The following is a 21,537-nucleotide window of genomic DNA, read 5'->3' as shown; positions in this document are numbered from 1 at the left end:
GTATTTGGTTTCTATGGTTATGTCTCCCTTCTATTCTTGTACTTGTATGTTTTTGCTTTTTTTTTTTTTTTTTCCTTAATGAGGCTTGCAAAATAATTTTTCCACTTTGCTGGTCTTTTCAAAGAATCATCTTTCCTTTTATTTATGGTTCTTAATATTCCTCTTCTATTTTATTAATTTCAGTTTTTGTCTTTACTTCCCTTTTTAATTTTTGTAGGTTGTTTTGCTGTTTTTTCTCATATCTGTTGGTAGATAATTTTTCCTTTTCTTTTATCTTTTTCTTCTCATTGCTTTCTAGATAGTTTATAATTTTTCTTTTGATTTTCTGTTTGATTCATGGCTTTTCTTAATTTTCAGGTAGGTCAGAAAATTTGGTCACTTTTTATTTTTTACTTTTAGTTTTATTTGCCAAAGATGAGATAGTATGAACTAAACAAGTCTCTATTTTTAAGAATTTGTTAGAGTTTTCTCTTTGGTCAAGGACATGATCAATTTTTATAAAATTTCCATGGACATATCAACAAAGTATAGTTTGTGCTTGAATGTTATAAAGTTAGTCTTTGTCTAATAATCATGTTCAATTCTAAAAGAGGTATATTAAAAATTCTCACTGTAATTGTATTTGTACCAAGTTTCTTGTATTTTAATAGTTTTTGTTTTATACATTTATCCACAACATTCTCTGGTACATGTGAGGTTTATGACTTATCTTCTTAATTAATTGTGCCTTTTCATAATGTTCTTTATCCTGTTTATTGTAATTCATCTGAAATTCCGTCTTAACCATTGCTAGTTGGTGCTGCTTTCTTTTTGTTTTAATTTGCCTGATTTCTCTTTGCCTACCATTTTATTTTCAACTTTTTCTTCTTGTTATCATTTTGTCTTAAATGTGTTCCTTGAAAATCGTTGGATTTTATTTGCTTGAGTTCATCCCTTTATGGGATAATTTATGCTCCCTTTATGGGATAATTCAGTCCGCTTACCTTTATTGTAGTGATTAATAGATTTGATTTTATTCCATCTGTATTATTTTATATTAATTACTTATTTTTACATCTTAGGTCCTTAGTTTTGCTGTCTTGATTAAGTTCCTATTCATTGTGTTTTGTTTTCTCTTTGTTAATTTGGAAGTTCTGCCTTCCCTTCCCCTGCTCTTAAAATGAAATCTCTCTCTTTTTTATTGTTTGAAGGCAAGATACAGTTTCCACAGACTCATAGGTATGGTGACTATCATCTGCATTTTAGAGAAGAGAAATGTGAGGTGTAGAAAAGTTGCTTCACTTGCCTTAGGTTTGCATACTAAGCGTCAAAGCTGATTTTTGGTATAGTTTAACAAAATTTAATGTAATTATGCCATTTATAGTATATTTTAATAAAATATTAATTATAGTAAAATAGAACTTAATTTTACTATAATTTTGCTATACTGTAAAAATAAACCCATCCCACTTAGTAAACCATAATATATCTGTGCTAATAAATTAAAAAATTTGAGACTTGATGATTTTTTGGGGAAAATATATTAAAATTATCTTAAGACCAGAAAACAGGAGTAGAGTAAATTTCATAAACTACTCAAAGTTGTCTCAAAATTTTCTCTGAAACAGATTCTGGGAAGATGATTTTACCAGTGAGTTTTTCCAAACTTTCAAGAACTTTTCATGTTTTTTTTGTAAAAAATAATGACTGTCATCCAAACGGTTTTATGAAGCAAGCATATAACCCTGGTATGAAAATTTGACAACTGAAATATGAAAAGTCCCACAAAAGTATTCCAACTACATGTAGAGAATTTGGAAGAAACTGTTAGCAAGCCAATTCAACAGTAAATTAAAAGAGTTATCTTCCATGGACAAGCAAAGATAAATTCAGTAATAGATAACATTAAATGCTATAAGGAAAAAAAAAAGTATAATCTCTACTAATGCCAAAAAAGCATTTAATAATATTCAATAGCCATTTTAATCAGAAAACTTTTAAAAACTCTGAGAAAATTAGGAATAAGTGAATAAATCTAATGATGAGAAAAAAATCAATCCTCAATTAATGGCCAACATTATCGTTAACTATGAAACTCTAGAAGTAATCTCATTAATGTTAGGAATAGGCTATTCATGCTATCACAATTCTTATTTTACATGTTTTTGAATGTTGTGTTTGAAGAAATAATACATATAAACCTAAAAAAAATCCAACTATTATAATTAAAAAATGAAAATTATAACATTAATGTAATGATATCTTTTCTCTATCAACTTGCCACAATTAAAAGCAAGTCCCTGCTAAAATGACTAATATGTAATTCTGGCAGCCGATGGTGACAGGGACACGCTCATGATCTGCCCGAGGGAATATAAATTGGCAAAACCCTTTATGGAAAGCAGCTTGACAGTTTTTACCAAGAGCTTTAAAAGAGTTTATGTCCTTTGACCCACTAATTCCACTTCTGGGAACTGCAGCCTAAGGAAATCATGAGAATTGCTGACAAAGATTTGTGTATGAGAGTGTTAATAGCAGTGCTGTTTATAATATTTTAAAAAATGGGAAATAACCTAAAATGCCAAACAATAGAAGAGTGGTCAAACAAAATATGATACAGCCATGCAATGTAATATCATACAAGCATTAAAATCATACTTTTTAAAAACTAATCTAAAGGGAAAGATACAGTGTTAATTAGAAAAAAGCAGGATAAAAATTAATTTTGATCTCAATTTCATGAAAAGATGTATTTATATATATTGTATATACGCAGGAAAAAGTGTAATGGACTGCAAGGAAATACTGAAAAACATAAACAAACATATTAATATAGTACTGTCGGAGTATGTCAAAGTCAGAAAATTTCCAACTCTCTGCCAGATCATTTAAATCACCATCAGGGATTTACATTTCATATTGAAGAATAAACTTCATTTTTAATTAGTACTGGAATGTTAACTTTGGCTATAGGCTGGAGTTCAGTCTATTTCATAATCATGGTTCCATCTTTAACCATGGACAGTTCAGACCAGTTGAGAAACAGAAGATAGAGTCCTGTCTTATAACACCACATAACACCAGAAAATCACTAATGGGTTAGTTGTGGTAGCTGAAGTTGTCTGAAGGTTATATGAAGGCAAAGAGCTAGTGTGGGATAATCTTAGTCCCCTTTGCATCCATAAACAGAAAGATTTAGGCATCTTTTACACTCTGTTGGAGGAAGTGACCAATTGGAATCACAGGACTGGAAAATGCCTGGGAGATACCCAGTGTCCTGTTCTTTCTCCAAATGAGCAATGCAAGAAAACTAACAGGAAAACTGCCATGTAAAAAAGTGGAATCTGAGGGTTGCAACTGGCTTCGGAGATGCTCTTATCCAATTTCCTACCCAAAGTGAGAATTCGTAAATCTAATGGGGGGTCTTCACAGCCCCTGGGAAACCCCCTACCTCTGTAGACACAAGTTCTCTCCTCTGTAACATGGTAACAGTGACATGACAACTTGTAAGATAATTGTGAGCATTACGTGAATTCATGCTTTTGAAGAACTTAGCACAGTAGCTTGTCATGTCTTGGTTATTACCACCTTTGCAAGGTTTCACATTCCTTTCCAAGACTTTTCTTATTGGATGACAAATTTGTTTATTGAGCCAAAAACCAGTTCCTGGAACTATGCAGAATAAGTCTACACCACCTCCATTAACAGTCCTTCAAATACTTGAAGAAGCTTTCATGAATTTAATAACTGCTTGCTGTGGCTTTTTTTTTTAATTTCAAGAATAGAATACAGTAGGCTATAAAAATGAGCGTTATCAGTCTTCCTTTGGATTTTCTATGTAAATATTGTTTAACATTCAAATGGTGCTGATTATAATTTGAGATATTAACAGTTAGATATGCCATTGTGTCCCTCTGTTATTGTTTGTAAAGGAGGTTAAACACTATATTAACTTCTCAGCAGTGATTTATTGTTGCTTTTGTGAGAGAAAAATAAAAAAAGAAGTAAAATAATATAATTTGATATTGCCTTTGAGGGTTTTCAGTTTGCAGAGGTCTTTATTTCCTACTCAATTTTATTTTTTAAAAAGCATACATGTAGTGTAAATACAGCATCCCATAAATGCTGAGTTGTGCTTTGCTTCCTGGCTTAAGCTGTTGTGTAATATTGCTCTGTAACCATTAAGCAGCTGCTCCGCCTCAGAGATGCTCATATTCCTTTAGTAGATGAAGAAAATTTACTATATGAATGTGTCTAAATGGCTTTAAGGTCTTTGGCCTTTGTAGCAACTATTTAGATTCGCAGTGGTCTATGTAACACATGAAAACTATGTTTCTAGAAAGCCCCAGAAGCCTGGAGGTTACAGATGGGGTTGTGTTGTGTTAATAGCAATAACCTGCATTTTGCTGAGTCTCACCCTCTGTACCATTGTAGGGCTCCTGACCCCCAACATGATCCTCCCTAGTTATTTTGCCAGAGTCCTTAAGTATTGTCTCTTGTATGCTTGTGAGCAAGCACTATTAGCTAGCCAAGTACTATGTCAACCACTGTTTCTTTTCTTTACCCTGCCTCATCTTGGGTAATGTCTGTCCATTGTAAAGGCTGTGCTGCATGAAAAGATGCACGAAGGTGACAAGCCATCTGCTTCAGGTGCTTCTCCCAGGCTACCCAGTTGCCTGATTCTCACCCATCCCCACTGCTGTAAGGTCGTTGTCGGTAGGCATTATCACTCATCCTTGGGAGCCCTCCTTTCAGTGATGTCTCACTATGCTCCATGCAGGGGTGGAGCCCAGAGGGACCTATGGTGTTACATTTTGTCTAGTGGATGCCAAAACAGTTCTGACATATTTCTAGTGCCTTTCATAGTTTTAGTAAAATAACTCTTTCAGTTTTCCTTGTGATTAAATTCCTTAGAACCTGGAGAATTGAGGGTAGGGAGTGGAGAAATACACTGCTCTGTCCTGACTTGCCGTCCCTTTTCTCTGAGATAGTCATTGTATTTGCCTGTATGTGACTGCCTTCCTGTCTTCCCGCTGGTGGGAGTAGCTGGGGTGCTTCCTCCCTCCCTTAGGATTCAGCTCCTAACAGGTCCACACACCACTCCATCCTATGGGCATGACTAAGAAGCAAAGGGAGCCCTGACTACTCATTTGAGTAATACGGAAATGAATTTCAGGTCATGTCTACATGTTGAAATGTTATTATGTATTACACGTGATATTACACAACAAAGTCAGACACACAGTCTGACTCTGATCATTACTCTTTCCCATTCTACCCAAAAGCCTAAATAAACTCCTCAGCAAATGAGCTCCAGGGAATAACAAGGGTCAGCATGGTTGTCCTTCCCGCTTAAGCCATCTTTATCCACATTGTTATGAAATTACCAGGATGTTCATTTGTGAGCCTGTTTCAAAAAGTTGAATTTAACACTTTTGTTCTGTAAGCATTTATTTAGTAGTTACTCTATTTGGCACTGAGTTATCTGTCAAGGAAGATATAGAGGGGGACAAAACCCAGTCATTCCCCAAAATAAAAGAACTGATAATCCAGTAAAGAACACAAGACGTGAAAACGGATCTCTTTAAGAATTCTGATGTGCACAGTAAGGTAAAGTAGGTACAAACTAGGTGGTGTGTGAATACAGAAGAAAGAGATTCTTTCTGGCTGGCACAGGGTTTGGGAGAGGAGCAGATTATGGAGTGGATGGTGGTTGACTGCACATTGAAGGATGAGAGTAGTGTCTGCAGAAGGAAGGCCTCCTGATCAGAGGGAGCTGAATGAGCAAGATGAGGGCAGGCATTTACAGACTACAGTTGGGTGAAGACGTACAATCTTGTCTGATTGGTCAAGTACACAGGTGGTAGTTGTGATAACAAGGTCTTCATATTTAATATTTGCCATACATAAAATTTTATATTTACTATATATAAAAGAAGTATAATTGATTATACTTTAAAACAACAATGAAAGCAACAGAAATCTTTGTACACAATGATAACCTATTGTCTTTCAGAAAATTAAAAATATCTTTTTCCCCCACCGCATAAACACAGTCAGTGTCCTTTTTTATCTTCATGGCTTTTAGCACCTTGTACAGTGTTGGCTCACTAGCAGTTTCTCAATAATTGCTGAAATTAATTCAAGGTGGTGAAAAATTAATTACTCAAGAAGGAGGAGTTTCTTAAAATAGAGGTACATCAAATGGGGACATTTTGTTATTATCCTCTTAAAAATGTATGTTGTTTTCTGAGTAATGACTTGATATGAGACCTAAGTTTTATCACCCAGATCTCATAATTCCTTCTCATTCTCTCCTTCACTTCTGTTTCTGAAGAAACTTCTCAGTTCACAGCAATAAAGCATATATGCTAATTAAGTGATTTTCTGTCTTTTCATGCTAGTTATGATTAAAAAGTGGTGTGGTGGGGCCAGCCCAGTGGCATAGTGGTTAAGAGTGCACACTCCACTTCTGTGGCCCCAGGTTTGTGGGTTCAGATCCCAGGCGTGGACCTACCCACCGCTCATCAAGCTACACTGTGGTAGCATCTCACACACAAAATAGAGGAAGATTGGCAACAGCTGTTAGCTCAGGGCCAACCTTCCTCATAAAAAAACAAAACAAGAAAAGTGGTGTGGTAACTTCTGTTCTGGTAAAGTTTCCGAATGGAGATTTACAAATAATTTGAGATTGTCTGGCATCCAGTGTGCGTAATTCAGTATATGGGTGATTGTTGGCTCTACTAGCCAGTCCTAACTTATTGGTAACATTTAATCAGTGCCTACTCTGGGTTTTATACTTTTATCTCACTTATTATTCCTAACAACTCTATGATATTCTCTCCCTGGGCAGCAGAGAGTAACCATATCCCTCCTTCCTACAGTGTTCTCACCCTCATTACTCCTCCTTCACATAGAGGAGAACCTGGGAACATGACCAGCATTTGTGGGAGACCTCATCTCTAGTTCTGGATGTAGCTAGACCAACTGCCAAACAGGTCTCAGCTTAACTCAGGCTCCTGAACACAGCCACTGTGGACCCTGTACCTGGATGTCACAGAAGGGTCATGTGGCATTCCTGGAGGCCTGGATTCACCATTGTTTGCTAGCAAAAGTGTCCAGTTCTTGCAACGAAGGAAGTCCAAGGGTGTAGTAGCAAGGATGAGAAAGCAGCGAAATCGTGTGAGGTATATTAGAGGGGCCTGGAAATAGGTTGATGCAAGAAATTTGCCGTATGTACAAGTTCTGCTTTTGTGTGATTCATGACCCTGGAACAAGGGTGGGAGTGCTGGTAACGGCAGCTCACTTTTCTTTAATCAGGGAAGGATTTGTGAAAGAACAGTGGTTTCAAGAGATCTTTGAAGTAATTCCAACAAAGTGCTAATTGTGGTTGTGGTTTTCCTTTTTCTTTCTTTTTTTTTTTAATGGGTGGACTTTCGTCTACCAGGTGGGACCGAGCTGAAGGCATTCAGTGAGAGCCCAAACCTTCATTCTCTGTGCGTGGGCCATGGCAGATGAAACCACGATTGCCCTGTACATTCAGAAAGTTGAGAAAAAATTTTCCTAGGAGATTACTTAGCATCTAAACTTTTGACTTTTGTTTGAACAGACCCAGTTTGCATTCACAAGAGTTTCGCTTTTACTTGTCTTTGTTGTAAACATGCTTGGTTTTTGTTCTAACCCTTGCTTTAAAAACACTTGAGCAAATTCTAGGGTTTAATCATTTATTTGCTTCCTGCTTATGTTGATCTTTTTCCCCTTGATGTTTATTTGCAGGATACCTTGAGGATAGTTTTGTAAAATCTGGAGTCTTCAACGTATCAGAACTTGTGAGGGTATCCAGAAGTAAGTAAATTGTTTTCTTGTTATTTAGTTATACAATATGATTTAAAATGTTTTATATTTTGAAGTTTAAATACAGTATGAAGAGTAGCCACATATTAGGAGAATTTGAGTCTTAAAATCTCTGACCTTTTGATGAAATCATAAGTGAATATATTCTGTCTGATTTTCTGAAATATCTGCATTTAAGTCATCAAAACTTTTTGTTGTATAAAAATAATTTGGGGGTTGTTCTGATCGCTGTGGTATTGGTATTCATTTAATTCACTGCTCTCTCTGTGACCATAGATGGTCATTTATATCAAAGGAAGTGTGATTAATTAAATGTACTCCGTGTTGTTATGATAACCCACATAAGTTTCCTGTAGATAAGTGCTTTTTCATTTTACTAACATTTTGGTGGGGGCTTGGAGATGTACAGGATATACACACCAACACGCAGAGTGTAGAGGGATGCAGAAATTAACTTTGCAGATTGTAGGTGGATATAGATAGAAAGCATTGTTATCCAAAACAATGTCCAATTGTTTTAACCGGCCACCTCACCTGAGACACCATTCTTGGCAGGCCGGATGAGATTTTTCTTGGGTAAGTTCACCTGGCCAGCCAGCTAAGCACGGGGGAAGTTTCGTTGATCAACTCTTTTACTTATTACTAGGGTGTGCAAATAAATATATCTAAGATGCAGCTCTTAACGCACTGATTACGTTCAAGGAGGTGACTCATTTCTTCTTGCTCTCTTCTATGATTGAGCTTATTTGTGTAACTTTGACTGGTGTGTTTTCACCTGACATTGTGATAGAGAGCATCACAGTTTGGAATGATGTTATTCAGATGATATAGTGGCACTCTGGTCCTTGTTTTAAGTTGTGTTTTTCATTTGGGTCAAATTTGGAGGTCGTGAACAAGAATTATGATGATCCAAAAGAACAAAGCGAGCGTGGGTTACTGAGGTTGAGTAGAGGTAGTTCTTTAGAGTTGTGTTCAGTAAAGAACCTACAAGCTAGTGAGTGACTCTCTTTTGAACCACAGTTTCTCAAATAGTTCAGATTCTGAAGTGGCCAGTGCGAATACCATGTATACTAGAGAGTAGTATACATGAACATTTAAGACCTTAAGTAATCTTTCTGATATAATTCTGCAGTGGATAAGTGTGTGCCCAAAAGACTTCTGTCGTGGGTCTGTTTACTTGGGAACAGTGTAGGAGACCCAAACCTAATCCTTATCCTGTATCCCAGTAGCTCTAGGGTTCCTGTTTGCTGAGCAAGAGGATTCTGATGGTCTGTTTCATTGACCAAGGTGCTAAGCCTTGTGTGTTTTTTTAGATCAATATGTGGTGTGTGAAGGCCTCTGACATTTGAAAGTTTTTTATGTTTGTTTTTAATTTGGAAAGGAACATATCTGACTGCCACTTTCTGGCATCACATAACGAAGTGGGCATTCGGAGATGTGTGTGTGTGTGTATGTGTGTATGAGTGTGTGTGTTTTCTCCATACTGTTCTTTAGCAGAGAGGCTATGCTGCTACAGTTTTGAGGCATTGTGAAATTATGTGCTTAAAGTTGTACTTTTCTAAGTTTCCTAATATATTTTCATTCTTCCTGTGAGGACAGTAGAGTCCTCTGTCAGAAAATATTATTAGTACCTCGTTATAGGTAGCATTATGCTAGATGCTGTAGAAGGAGAACCATGTCAGAACCTTTAAAAGCCCAGAGAGATATTTTGAAAAATAAAAAAATAGAGTTAAAAAATTACGAGGTAAATTTAACATACTTAATTCATTCTTTAATTCATAATGTCATCTCTTAGAGGTTTGTAAGTTACCTGTTATAATAAACAGTACTGATTTGTAATTAGTACATTATCTGTATTCATTCATTAGTTAATTTATTCACAAACATTTATTCTCTACTTCGTATGTAAATAGGTGTCTCTGAAGTGCTTGAGAAGTTATTCTCCTAAGTGTTTTAATATATCCACATTATAATCTTATTTACACAATTGAACTTCATTGTTTATGAAATAAGGGTTTGCTAAGTAAACATAAACTTCAGCACAACCCTTATGCTGTATATCACCAATTCTGACTTCTTGAGGGTTTATGGTATGTTAATGGTTTCTGTCCTCTAGGGTTTTACTATCATATGACCCACTAATGTGTATGTTGACTTTAGCTAATGAAGCTATTCAGTTTTAGGATAGTGATCTTTCTGTTGAATGGTATTATCTCCATCTTAAAAGTTGATTTAGGATCAGCTTTTGGAGTGAGGAGAACAATAAGAGAGATTAAGGGTTGGCCTCTAACCCTTAGAAACTGAGGTTCTTGGCAGCTTCGTTTCTAAGAGGTTATTGGCAGCCTCTTAGACGTGATTTGCAGCTTCCAGCCTTCTTGCCCACTCTCTGGGAGAGCTGCTAACACTGATCTTTGCATCCGATGCAAGTTCTTACAGAGGCTTTTAAACAGGAATATCTGTCTAGGCCTTGCTGTTCTCACATACTCTCTTTGTTATTAAATAAATGCTATGTGCACTGTTTTAGAATTGGGCCATGTTTATTATTAGTCTACTTTTCTTTCTGTAATCTCCCATTTAATGTCAGAATGCACCCTACATTTTTATAATGCTCACATATAAATCTGTAGACAAATTATTTTTATCACTGTTTTGATACTCTGGAATAATCTTTCTGGAGAAAAATTTAGAAAAAACAAAATTTCCGAAGATTTTTTATCGTTTTGCTGTAAATTGTACCTGGTACATTTATGGTCAAGCAATCTTTGTTGATGATCAAGCCATGTGTGTTAAATAGAATCTACAAATCTTTGCCTAAATATTGCATGAGCTTAATAAATTGCAAATAGTTGATATGAGATGTAAGTTGTAAGATTCCTCTTAGTAAGCCAGTTCTTTGAATTGTGTCCATTAGTGTGTAGGAAGCCAGACAGATTGCTTACTTTCGCTGAGCCCCTCCAGTGCCTCCTAGCACATGCTCTCCTTTCCAGTGTCACATAGAACATGGTTCTAATAATAAACTAAAGCATGTGGTTATTGTGGGATTTCTTACCTTGCTTTTTTTTAACCTCTGGTATACCTCAAGCCACAACAAACAGCTACATTTTAGCTTTCCAACAGAGTTCAAGCTATTAGGCAGGGTTACACACTGAATACAAATATTTTCTGTGTAAAATGAGGGTAAAGCTTATTATACAACATGAACAATCTAACAGAAAGCATAAGCTGCAGAAGTTTGGAGCTATGACTAATCTTGTCTGTATTGATTTATTTAATCTTTAATAGGGAAAGAGAGATGTTCATTGTGTATTCCTTGATTACTTCTCCACAAGAAAGCATGTGCCTCTTCATCATATTTTCTTAAAGAATATTTTAAGTTAGTCTTGGCCTGCCTGACATTGTAATACAATTCAACTGATAATGAACGCATTTGGAATGTTTATTAAAAGTCTGGGTAAGAAAAATTCGTTGAAAATCCGCAGTCCCTTTGGAATGTTCTATTTATCTTGAAGCAGTTAGGAGAGAGGGGGAGATGAAGTAGATCACGTGTGCTTTGAGTGAATTTCAAGGGTTCTAAAATTGTTGCCACAACGCACTTTCTCTTATTGGAGCTTTTGAAGGCCTGGTAAACAGGTGAAGAAATAGAAAGTATTCTTAAGCACCATCCTTTTACACCAACCTGCCTGGTTTCTGCCTTGCATATTATCTCTGCCCGTGACTTTGCTCCTGCAGTAACCTCTGTTTAGAATGACCTCCCTTCAATACTTTACTCATTCTCCAAAATCCAGTGCCAGCTGTAGCTTTTTCCACAGATTTCTTGGACGTTCAAGCCTGTATTGAATTCTTCTTCCCTTGAAATCCTACAGTATTTGTCGATCATGTCATTCATTTGGGCAATTTCATTATAATCTGCATTATCCTGGTATTTATATGTTTTTTATGAGTGTTTTGTTTACCCAACATGTTGCCCAATATGTTATATTAAGGATAAGGACTGTCTTAGACCATCCCTTGCAGCACCTGCTAGTAATGGACATAATCAATAACTTAGTGAATGAACAAACTTAAACCAATCGTTTTGTTTATACCACTTCATCTGCTTTTAGCACATTTTTGAGTGGTTCCATCTTTGCCAACCACTTCAGCCTACCAGGGAAGAAATTTGGGTGAGAAAGCAAAGAAGGAAGGGAAGTACTTACTATGCACAGGGCACAATGTCGGGCTTTTATCACTCCTGACCTCATTTCATTCTTGACCTAATCATATGTGGTACATTATTATTATTCACATTTGATAGTTTAGGAAACTGAGGCGCATAGCTCATAAGTGGCAGAGGGAGCTAAAACTAAAAGGCTATCTGTCTCTCAAGACGCTACTCATTCTAACACAACCTGCTGCCTCACAGGTTTATTCAACGTATCTTGAAACAAATTTGTAATCCATTGTACAAAAACCAACACGTGGATACAAAAGTCTCAGTTGATAATATATCAGCAGATTCAAAAAGGATTCTTGATTTACAAAATAATACTATCAAGTATTTGTAAATACTTGATTTACAAAATAAAGTGTACAGCTCCATGAGTACATTTTAAAAGACTTATAAAGCTGTGACATAAAAACTTTTTAAAAATCAAGACATAATTATTGAGAAAAGCCACACTTAGCATTCATATATGAAACCTGAATATGTATTTTGGAAAAAAATTGACTTTTACTTCGTATTTGTCAATTTCACTTGTATACCTGCCCTAATATAAGAATTATTTATATGGAATAATTATAAATATCATGGTTTCTAATCCACTCTAATATTAATGTTAATATTATTATAGGTTAATAATCCTTGATATTTATTTGTGAAACTGTTCTGTATTGATTTATTTAACCATAATTTGCTCTTTGAGAGCCAACTTAGTACTAAGCGCTATTCTTGGGGCTGAGCAATAGGAAACATGCGTTGTTTCCTCTGACACATCTATAGACCGGTGGGGTGACAGATGTAGTGATAACTAATACAAAGGAGTGAGTGAAGAAGTTTGGAGAGTGGGAGTAGAGGAAGTGATAACCAATGATTATAGTCTGAGTACCTCGAGTTTCCAAACATTTGAACATTGGCGTCGTGAGGAAGTGTTCAAGTCTGACCCCAGCGGATAACTTAAGGTCAATAGAGTTCTCCTCATCCTTGCCCAGAGGCATGGAAAACATGAAATTATTACAGTTGAATAGAAATGATAAGTGTAAATGTCATTTCCAATGTTTCTTTTTGTTTTATTCCTCAGCGCCCATAACCCAGGGAACTGGAGTCAACTTCCCAATTGGAGAAATCCCAAGCCAACCATACTATCATGACATGAACTCGGGGGTCAATCTTCAGAGGTCGCTGTCTTCTCCACCAAGCAGGTAACTGAAAGGGGAGCTACCCCTATTGTCAGTCTATATACAGATAGGTAGGTAGGTAGGTAAAGAGAGACAGGAAACAAAGCCAAGAGTTCAAGAATTTTTGCAGATTTTACACAGATTTTTAATCTTTCCTGGTGAAATTTATTTTGATATTGAAAAACTAAATGTAATTGTTCAAAGCATTTTAAAAAATCTTTTTGTGGGGACAAGGGAACTATGAAAATGTATCAATATGATTTTTATCCTATTCTTTTGATATAACAAGTTAACTAATTCTTGTGACACATTTAAAAATGATGTTGTCATGGCAGGGGTCCCTGGTTTATGATTGATCCATCCTGGTAACTTCTACCCTAATTCCACATCCAAGCTCGGGATAATGAAACATGAAAAATAAAATGTGTCATTTACTTGACTTTAAAAGTAAAAGGCCTTATTCTAGGCCACAGTTTGCCAAGTTGTTCAATTAGTCGGTATTCTTTGAAGATTTTAGTTAACTCTCAGTTACCAATGAAAATATTAGTGCTCTGAGATTTGGCTTGACTAGTCTTTGTTGGGAATGAGCCACTTGGCTTTTTTTTTCTGTTGACATTCTCATTTTTCTCTCTTGACCTTCTAATTGTAACTTTTAGTCCCACGGGAGTTTAAAGAGAGGTTTCCTATTTAAATGAGGGATAAATAGCTTGGAAAGTTGTGCACAGAATTTCATGATGATATGTTCCACTATTATAGAATGATAGAAGAGAACTGAGTTAATGAGAAGGCAAGATGAATAAATATTATAGCTTTGTTATTTTTTTTTGAGTTGGATCTTCAATATATGAAGACCCATCTTATTTCTAGAGCATTCAACATAGCCATGATCAAATATAAGAGCATAACAGACATTTTATAATACCGACTTTTTAAAAATAAAAGAATATCTGGGTAATTATTTTCCTATGCTATTATCAATAACGAAAATTAACTGCATTTGATTTGATTATGGGGCTATGCACCTTACTATGTCTGTAAGCTAAGTTCAATTTCATATCATTTATGATCAAACTATATTTTCACATAGTTAGATTGCATACCTAGATAATTGCATTTATTAGCACTAAAATTGTCTATGACATGGTGAGGTCTTAAAAATGCTTTAGTTTTCCTAAATTTGAAACATGGATAGTAATTTTTTCTTTTGTCTGATGGATTGGTATGTTGTCACCACAAACCTTTCCTTAAAATCATTTGGTATCCGATGCTATACCATTCAAAATAAAAAAGGTTTAAAAAACATTTCTCTGTTACTTTAGGAAAATCTTTTTCTTCCTCATTTCAAGTTTTCCATCCATCTTTACTGCTGACTCACAGATGGGAGAATTGGATTAAAGGATGGTTGAACAAACCAAAGTTCTAACTTAGGATACTTTAGGGTGAAACCGAACAACTGTTGTTTGCTCTCACTGTGATTTAACATGGATGAGAGGTTGCCATCTTCTACATCGTGTTAATATTCTGGGAGCTGTGAGTCAAATATTAATCACAAGTATATCTATAAATATACCCCAGACATACACATGCTTCCAGGGTTTGGAAACAGTGCAGTAGAAAGAACACAGTCTTGGAAGTCAGAGTCCTTACTTTGGTTGGACTACTTCCATTAACTTGCCCTGGGCAATTTCACTGAATTTCTCTAAATTTGTCTCCCCACTTGTAAAAAAGGGAGGATTGATTTATGTATATGACTTCTGAGGTCAATTCCAACTCTGAAATCTTTTACATTTATTATCACTGCATAAAGTTAATTCAGAAGATATCTTTTTAGTTTTTACCTGCATAGATGCAAATAAAAATTTTGTTTTAATTGGAGGAAGAAATATCTGTTTTCATAGTTATAATTAACTGTTTAATAGGGTATTGGTGGGGATATATGAAAGCAGTATATTAAGCCATATGACATGTGCCATAAAAATCTGCTCTAAATGGTTGCTTTTCTTAATTATTGAGATAAGCTATGTTTTCTCTCTCAAAACGTACTATTTTAAAAGTATGCTGTTTCGGGGCTGGCCATGGTGTAGTGGTTAAGTTTGGCATGCTCCGCTTCAGTGGCCTGGGTTCGAGGGTTCTGATCCTGGGTGCGGACCTACACCACTCATCAGCCATGTTGTGGCAGTGACCTATATATAAAGTAGAGGAAGATTGGCAACAGATGTTAGCTAAGGACAGATCTTCCTCAGCAAAAAAAAGTATGGTCATTGATTTGATTGGCAATGGACTGTTTTTCATGGTTGATCTTAAGAATAAAGGATCAATAACCGGATTTTTAAAGAAAAAGTAAAGAAGAATATATGAAATAGTTTAAAATCAGTAGAGTACTGTTAAATTTTTTAGTATTATTAATTATAGCTTTGCTAATAATAACTACTATTTAATAAGTATCTTCTAAATGCCAGCCACTTAACTAAGAGCTTTATATTTAATAACTCATTTAGTCCTCTCAACATTCCCCTTTGAACTAGGTTTTATTATTTCCATTTTACAGATGATTAAACTGAGTTTAGAAAGGTTAAAGAGCTTACTGTTCAGAAGTAGCAAGTGGCCTAGTAAGATCTGATGCTAGACCATCAAAGCTCGTGTTCTACTGTACTCCATTGCCTTATCATCGAATTACTCTGAAGGGATTACATTGTTAACGGCAAGTGCTATACAAAGGAATGTTATTAATATTGATAATAATTATCAATATTAGCAATAGAGTCAGGTATAATCTTAATAACAATTTAAAAATTAGTACTCATCACATTAAGAATTCACTTTTTACTACTGAAATTTCTTTGGAAATACATTTGAAAGGTAAATATAATAAACGTATTTGTTAGGCAAGTACAGGTATAATATGATATAACAAATGGTATCTACAGCTAGAAATATTTTTGCTACTCCTGTTGATGTCTTGAATACTCACCGTTATTTCTAAATGATTCTGAGATACTGTTACTTGTGTTTATGGACATTTCCACAGAAAGAATCTTCTCAAATTATGTATTATCAAATGCTACACATCTTCCCAGAAATCCCATTAATATATCTGTTGTCATATTTTGACAGCAAAAGACCCAAAACTATATCCATAGATGAAAATATGGAACCAAGTCCTACAGGAGACTTTTATCCCTCTCCGAATTCACCAGCTGCTGGAAGTCGAACATGGCATGAAAGAGATCAAGGTGAGGAATAAGGAGATGCCTCTGTGGACATTAGAATAAAATGTTGGTTCATTTCTTAAGTTTCATTTAGTCAAGATTTTATAATTGAAGCAATATGGGTTATGTTTTCTTCACGAAATGATTACAGTAAAATTATTTTTAAGCTAATATTAGTCAAATGTTGTCAAAGTTAAATTACAAAAATCCCGTATTTTACATGTTTACTGGACTGTTTCTTTCACACAAAATGATCTTTTAGAACCCCCAGTTACGAGTGTGACTGACTGTGATCTGTCTACATGAGCTGCTTGGATTGCCACAGAACCACAGGTTCTGATCCCATTGGATCAGCTCATCCCTCTGTGTGGGGTGTTTTAGGGAGGAGCCAAATCTGATGCAGTTCGCAGGTGCCAGTTACTCAAAGTTCCCTTTAAGAGGAAGCCATGATTCCTTTTGAAAGTAGGTACAACATAAGCAGTAAATAAAAATAATGCAAGAAACTCTGTGCCTGAGTCAGCCTGGTTATGCTTTTTCTAGATGAATATATGACCCAGTTGTAGGGCAGCTTTGGAGAAAACTATAACTTTAAGAAATAGGTATTCTTTGGCTTTCTGAATTCAGACTAGCTATTTTTCCTTCTGAAAGTCTATTCAATTAAGTATATTTCATCAGACTTACTCATGCCTTTTTGCCACAATGAGAGGGAGATAATTAAGCATGGAAATTAGAAAAATTAGCTAACTGCAATTTTTGTTGATATTTGTGCATATGTGCAAATAGGACTTACGTCAGCACATAAAAATGTATTTGAAAATTGTTTTTTACATCAAGTTCTGCATTTTATTAAAAATGTAAAAGAAAAGAGCTCTTCATCAGTGTTTTTCAGCCCATGACTTGGGTGGGGTGTATTGAGGAACCCCAGGAGACAAGTAACTCTGAAGCTTCGCAGTTAAAGCCAGAGTTAGTTCCTTAATCACGACTCCTTTTTGGCTGTTCCAAATTTCTATACCGAGTGCCATAGTGTTTAGAGAACAGTGAAAAAGTCTTCCTGGAGGAAATGGACTTGGAGTCAGGTGGGTCTTCTTTAGCGTGCGGACACTTTAACTAGTAAAGAAGGGGACAGTGTGGGCAGAGACAAAAGTATAGGCAAGTGCCGAGGTGGGGAAGTAAGTTTCAGAATGGCTGTGTGGGCTGTGTGCCTGGGCACTGTGCATGTGGAAGGTGACAGCGGTCATTTTAAGGAAGGACTTGAAAGTCAGCTGTTCTCAGAAAGACAGTTTTCGCTCTGAGGACACCTTCCCCAATCTGTTCTTCAGGGAGTAGATGAAATCATCTCTCTAGAACATAATAACATCATATCACTCTCCTGCTTCAGAGCCTTCAGGAACTTCCCATTCCTCTTAGGAGAAATCAGAATTCCCTGATATGACCAAGAGGCCCTGTTTTCTTGTCTGGCCTCCGACCACCGCTCCAGCCTCAGGGGGTGCTCACTCTTTCTTCTTTTTGCACTGAGCTCCCTGCTTTGTTTAGATTTGGGAATGCAAAAACCCAAGACCTAAGCCATGTCCTCTGGAGTGCTCCTCTTATAACTCTTTATCTGGCAAGTTCTTTGTCATCTTTCAGGTCCCAGCGTAAACTGGGGACAAAATCAGGTCCTACTCTATTTCTCTCTTCACATCTAGTGTTGTTCCTCATTGTGTTCATAATATATTACGTGTTTACTTATGGGATTAATTGTCTAAATCTGCCTACACTGTAAGGTCAGAGACTTTATCTGTTTGGGCTACTATGGTAAACAGTGCCTAGTAACCATGTACAACGCTTGGTGCATAGTAGGGGCACAATAAATATTTGTGGGATAAATGAACCATTGATTGACAGAATGCCAGTCTCATTAGTGAAGGCAAGAAATAATATGGACTTTCACGTAACTTGCAGAAGTGAGAATAAAAACAAAACCCTCAACCCTTTGTATTTTATTGCTTGTTTTACTGACATTGTCAGTTTATTCTAAACAAAGCCGTATTTTCCCCGTCAGAAAATTATTCTGGAAAAGATTCTAATGGTAGTAATAATAACATTGTGAATGTGTGGGAATGGATATGTTGTTCAAAAGTGTAGGTGTTCCTTATTATAGAGGGTGTCACTTTGTAAGAATTGGTTCCTCTTGCAGCCTATTGAATAAAACCAATCTCAAATCATATTATAAAACATTTTTGAAAAGTAGAAGGGAAACTGTCATTCTTTCTCTTTGTAAAATCATTGTATTGTCTTGGTGATTTTCTTTTGTCAAGATGACTGGAATTATTGGAGAAGTCTGTAAAGGCACATTATGTTAAGAGTAAGGAAGAATGATCCATTCTCAAGTGTGCTTAAAAAAAACTCTGTCACTTTAATTCTGAAGACCCTGAAGACTTTGTAACGTGCACAATAAGCCATTGTAGGAAGAAGGCTTCAACTACAATGAAAAAATGAGGGCAGTACGGTACTATCTTTATAAATTTGCTAAGCCAAATGCAGTCCTTTTGTTCTTAGAAAATTGCTTTTTTTAAATTTGCAAAATAAAATGCCCCGCGGTCGTTCTTGTCTGTCTTCACATGTTCTTTAGACATACTTGCCTGTCATGAGGAAGTTTTCTAAGGGCATATTGAGCACCAATATTTGTGATGGCTATAGTATGTCCTATACTTGTTTTTCCACAAAGCCTTGCACTAATTGATACTCAGTAACTACTTATTGGTTGATTAAAATATACTTGTGTTTATAATTGACAGAAATGTTTAAAATTTACTATTAATTATTTCCTTTGGATATGCCTTATTCTGTTAGTGTTGACTTTGCATTAAAATTTGGTCTTGCCATAGCCCTTAGCAAAACTGATTTTTGAAATATGAGAATCAAAGATAACAAAATTATGCACAATATGTGGCATTCTACTTTCCTTTCTATTCGGAAACACCAACCTAAACCATTGAGATTTATTCCAAGCAGGCAAGAATAAAGGATATAATGTGCCCAAGTTATTATACTCATTTTATTTTAAAAAGAAATTAGGCAAAATTTTAGTACAAAATCTAGATTCATGAAATAATAAATGTTCATGTAATTTTTAATAATTTAATGAAAAAAGTATTTTTACTGTAGCACATTAGAAGCTTAACTAAGTATATCTTTGTGTCTTTTCAAAACACAAAACAGTAAGAATTTCCTGACCATAAAAGAGTTGCATTTTTTAATTTTGCAGAATATAGACATGAACATTTTAAAATGAACATTATTTTATAATATTAAACATTTTGTAGGAATCTATATAATTTGCTTAAATTTCTTCTGATGAATAGTGACGGAAATTAAATTTGTCAGCATCTAAATTATTTAATTTTTATATTTTTACTTTATTCTCTTTTATACATAAGAAGGGAACAAAAAAGAAATCTGGGCCACTAAGAGGGCTGTGGAGCCACTGTCACGTTTCTTTCCTAGATTCCAGAGTATTTTTCGTTTAGTCTCTTCTATAAGTTCCTTTGTCTTAAACTTCTGACCGTGTCCACCTCTGTTGAAAACTTTCTTTTTTGGTTAATGTTTTCCATCATTTTAGATTTAAATGCTTAAATTAACAGAACCAGGTTAGCTTATCAATGTGCAGGTTGAAAATTTCTTTTATTCCAACTCTTACCCTCCCAAAATTCCATCTTAGATCTTGTCTACCTTAATTTTTTTCTGAGTCAATTCAGACTCATTCCTAGTTGATGTACTTTTCTTGAAATCATTAGAGCAATCCTTTGTAACTTCTGATAAGAGGGCAAGTAAGAGACAGGTCTTGCTTTTTCCTCTAATTCGAGTTACTTTCATGAAACCAAATACTAGTTGTTCTTCAATGCCCAGGAACTTAACAGACTAATAGTGCTAATAATTATGCTTGAACGTTTGAAACAATTCTTTATCAATATCACTTTGCCATTGCCATTCTGATAGTTGCTGATTCATCTAAGTCTGAATATAAAACTCTTAAAACACTGTTTAATAGACATTTAGTGAAATGGTAAATATATTTGTAATATACAGCTGGGGTTTCTAAATGGAAAATTTTAACAGCTTCTAGTCTGACGAGTATTTAAACAACTTGTAATCTTAGATAAAATGTAAATTCAAAAAGACATTTTATGCAGTAAAATTTTATTCTTACACATTTAGAATTTGAGATAATTGGACTCAATTAACATTTATCAAATGTCTATTTTTTGCCAGGAATTTTTCTAGGCATTGGGCACACAAATATGAATAAATTAAATTTGCAGCACTTGACCTGCTGAACAGAAAAATAATTTTTTACTATTTATGAAAAAAGGTGCTTCACAGAGAATAAATAATATAAACCAGATTATGAGGGGACTGTTTCCATGCCTAAGAACTAGCTTACTTTTAAGCACTGTGAGAAGGAAATCTGTACACAAAAATCAATAAATTGGTATGTTTGCAAAAACTAGCACTACTTAGTGGTGTATTGGTATGTAATTACAACTTTAAGAGTAGTTTAAAAATTTATACTGGACTCTCAAATAGGCAATATTTAGACCTTGTGTTCTGGTTGCTGTAGGAACTAAAAATTGCAATTTTCTTTTAAATTTACAGTTCTGTCATTTAAATAAGTCTCTTCAGCTAGTCTTTTTGATGTTGTAATATATTTCCAAGCCCCAGAGATTTATTTGTGATAGTTTTGCAAATGTTCTCGTTAGTAATATAGTCGTAAATGTTGTGCTAAATTTCAATGTGCATTTTATAGAGTTCTGTGAGGATATAGTATTAAATATCCAATGAATTAAGCAAAAGGGCTCAAGGGAACACTGGAGCTAGAGAGTAAGAATGCCAGCTTAGTGTCATGAGTTCAATAAAGCAAAAGAAATAAATAACAGTAAGTAAGAGTATGGTAACGTATGATATAATGGAATCAGAGACCAGCACTTCTTAATGTGTGTTTAAGGAATGTTAATAGATATACTGGATACAAGAGCTTTCAAGTAATTTTGGAAAAGTCTGTTTTAACAAAAATTTAGACGTTTTCATTCATGAATGAAGTTGTAGAATATCTGGTATACTACTGTTTGCCAAGAATGTG

The 21,537-nt window shown here is 35.1% G+C and overlaps 1 protein-coding gene across 27 annotated transcripts in view; it reads left to right on the top strand.

Annotated features, from left to right (window-relative positions):
- Positions 1–21,537, top strand: part of NFIB (nuclear factor I B) — a 417,384-nt gene that overhangs the window by 345,220 nt on the left and 50,627 nt on the right. For all 27 annotated transcript variants that reach the window (XM_023627371.2, XM_023627361.2, XM_023627362.2 and 24 more), the window contains 3 exons: positions 7,756–7,824; positions 13,113–13,233; positions 16,324–16,442. In XM_023627371.2, coding sequence (XP_023483139.2) covers positions 7,756–7,824; positions 13,113–13,233; positions 16,324–16,442 — 309 coding nt within the window. The remainder of the gene's footprint in view (positions 1–7,755; positions 7,825–13,112; positions 13,234–16,323; positions 16,443–21,537) is intronic.

Source organism: Equus caballus, chromosome 23 (genome assembly GCF_041296265.1).
Source record: "Equus caballus isolate H_3958 breed thoroughbred chromosome 23, TB-T2T, whole genome shotgun sequence".
NCBI classification, from domain to species: domain Eukaryota; kingdom Metazoa; phylum Chordata; class Mammalia; order Perissodactyla; family Equidae; genus Equus; species Equus caballus.
This window is presented reverse-complemented; position numbering and strand designations above follow the sequence as displayed.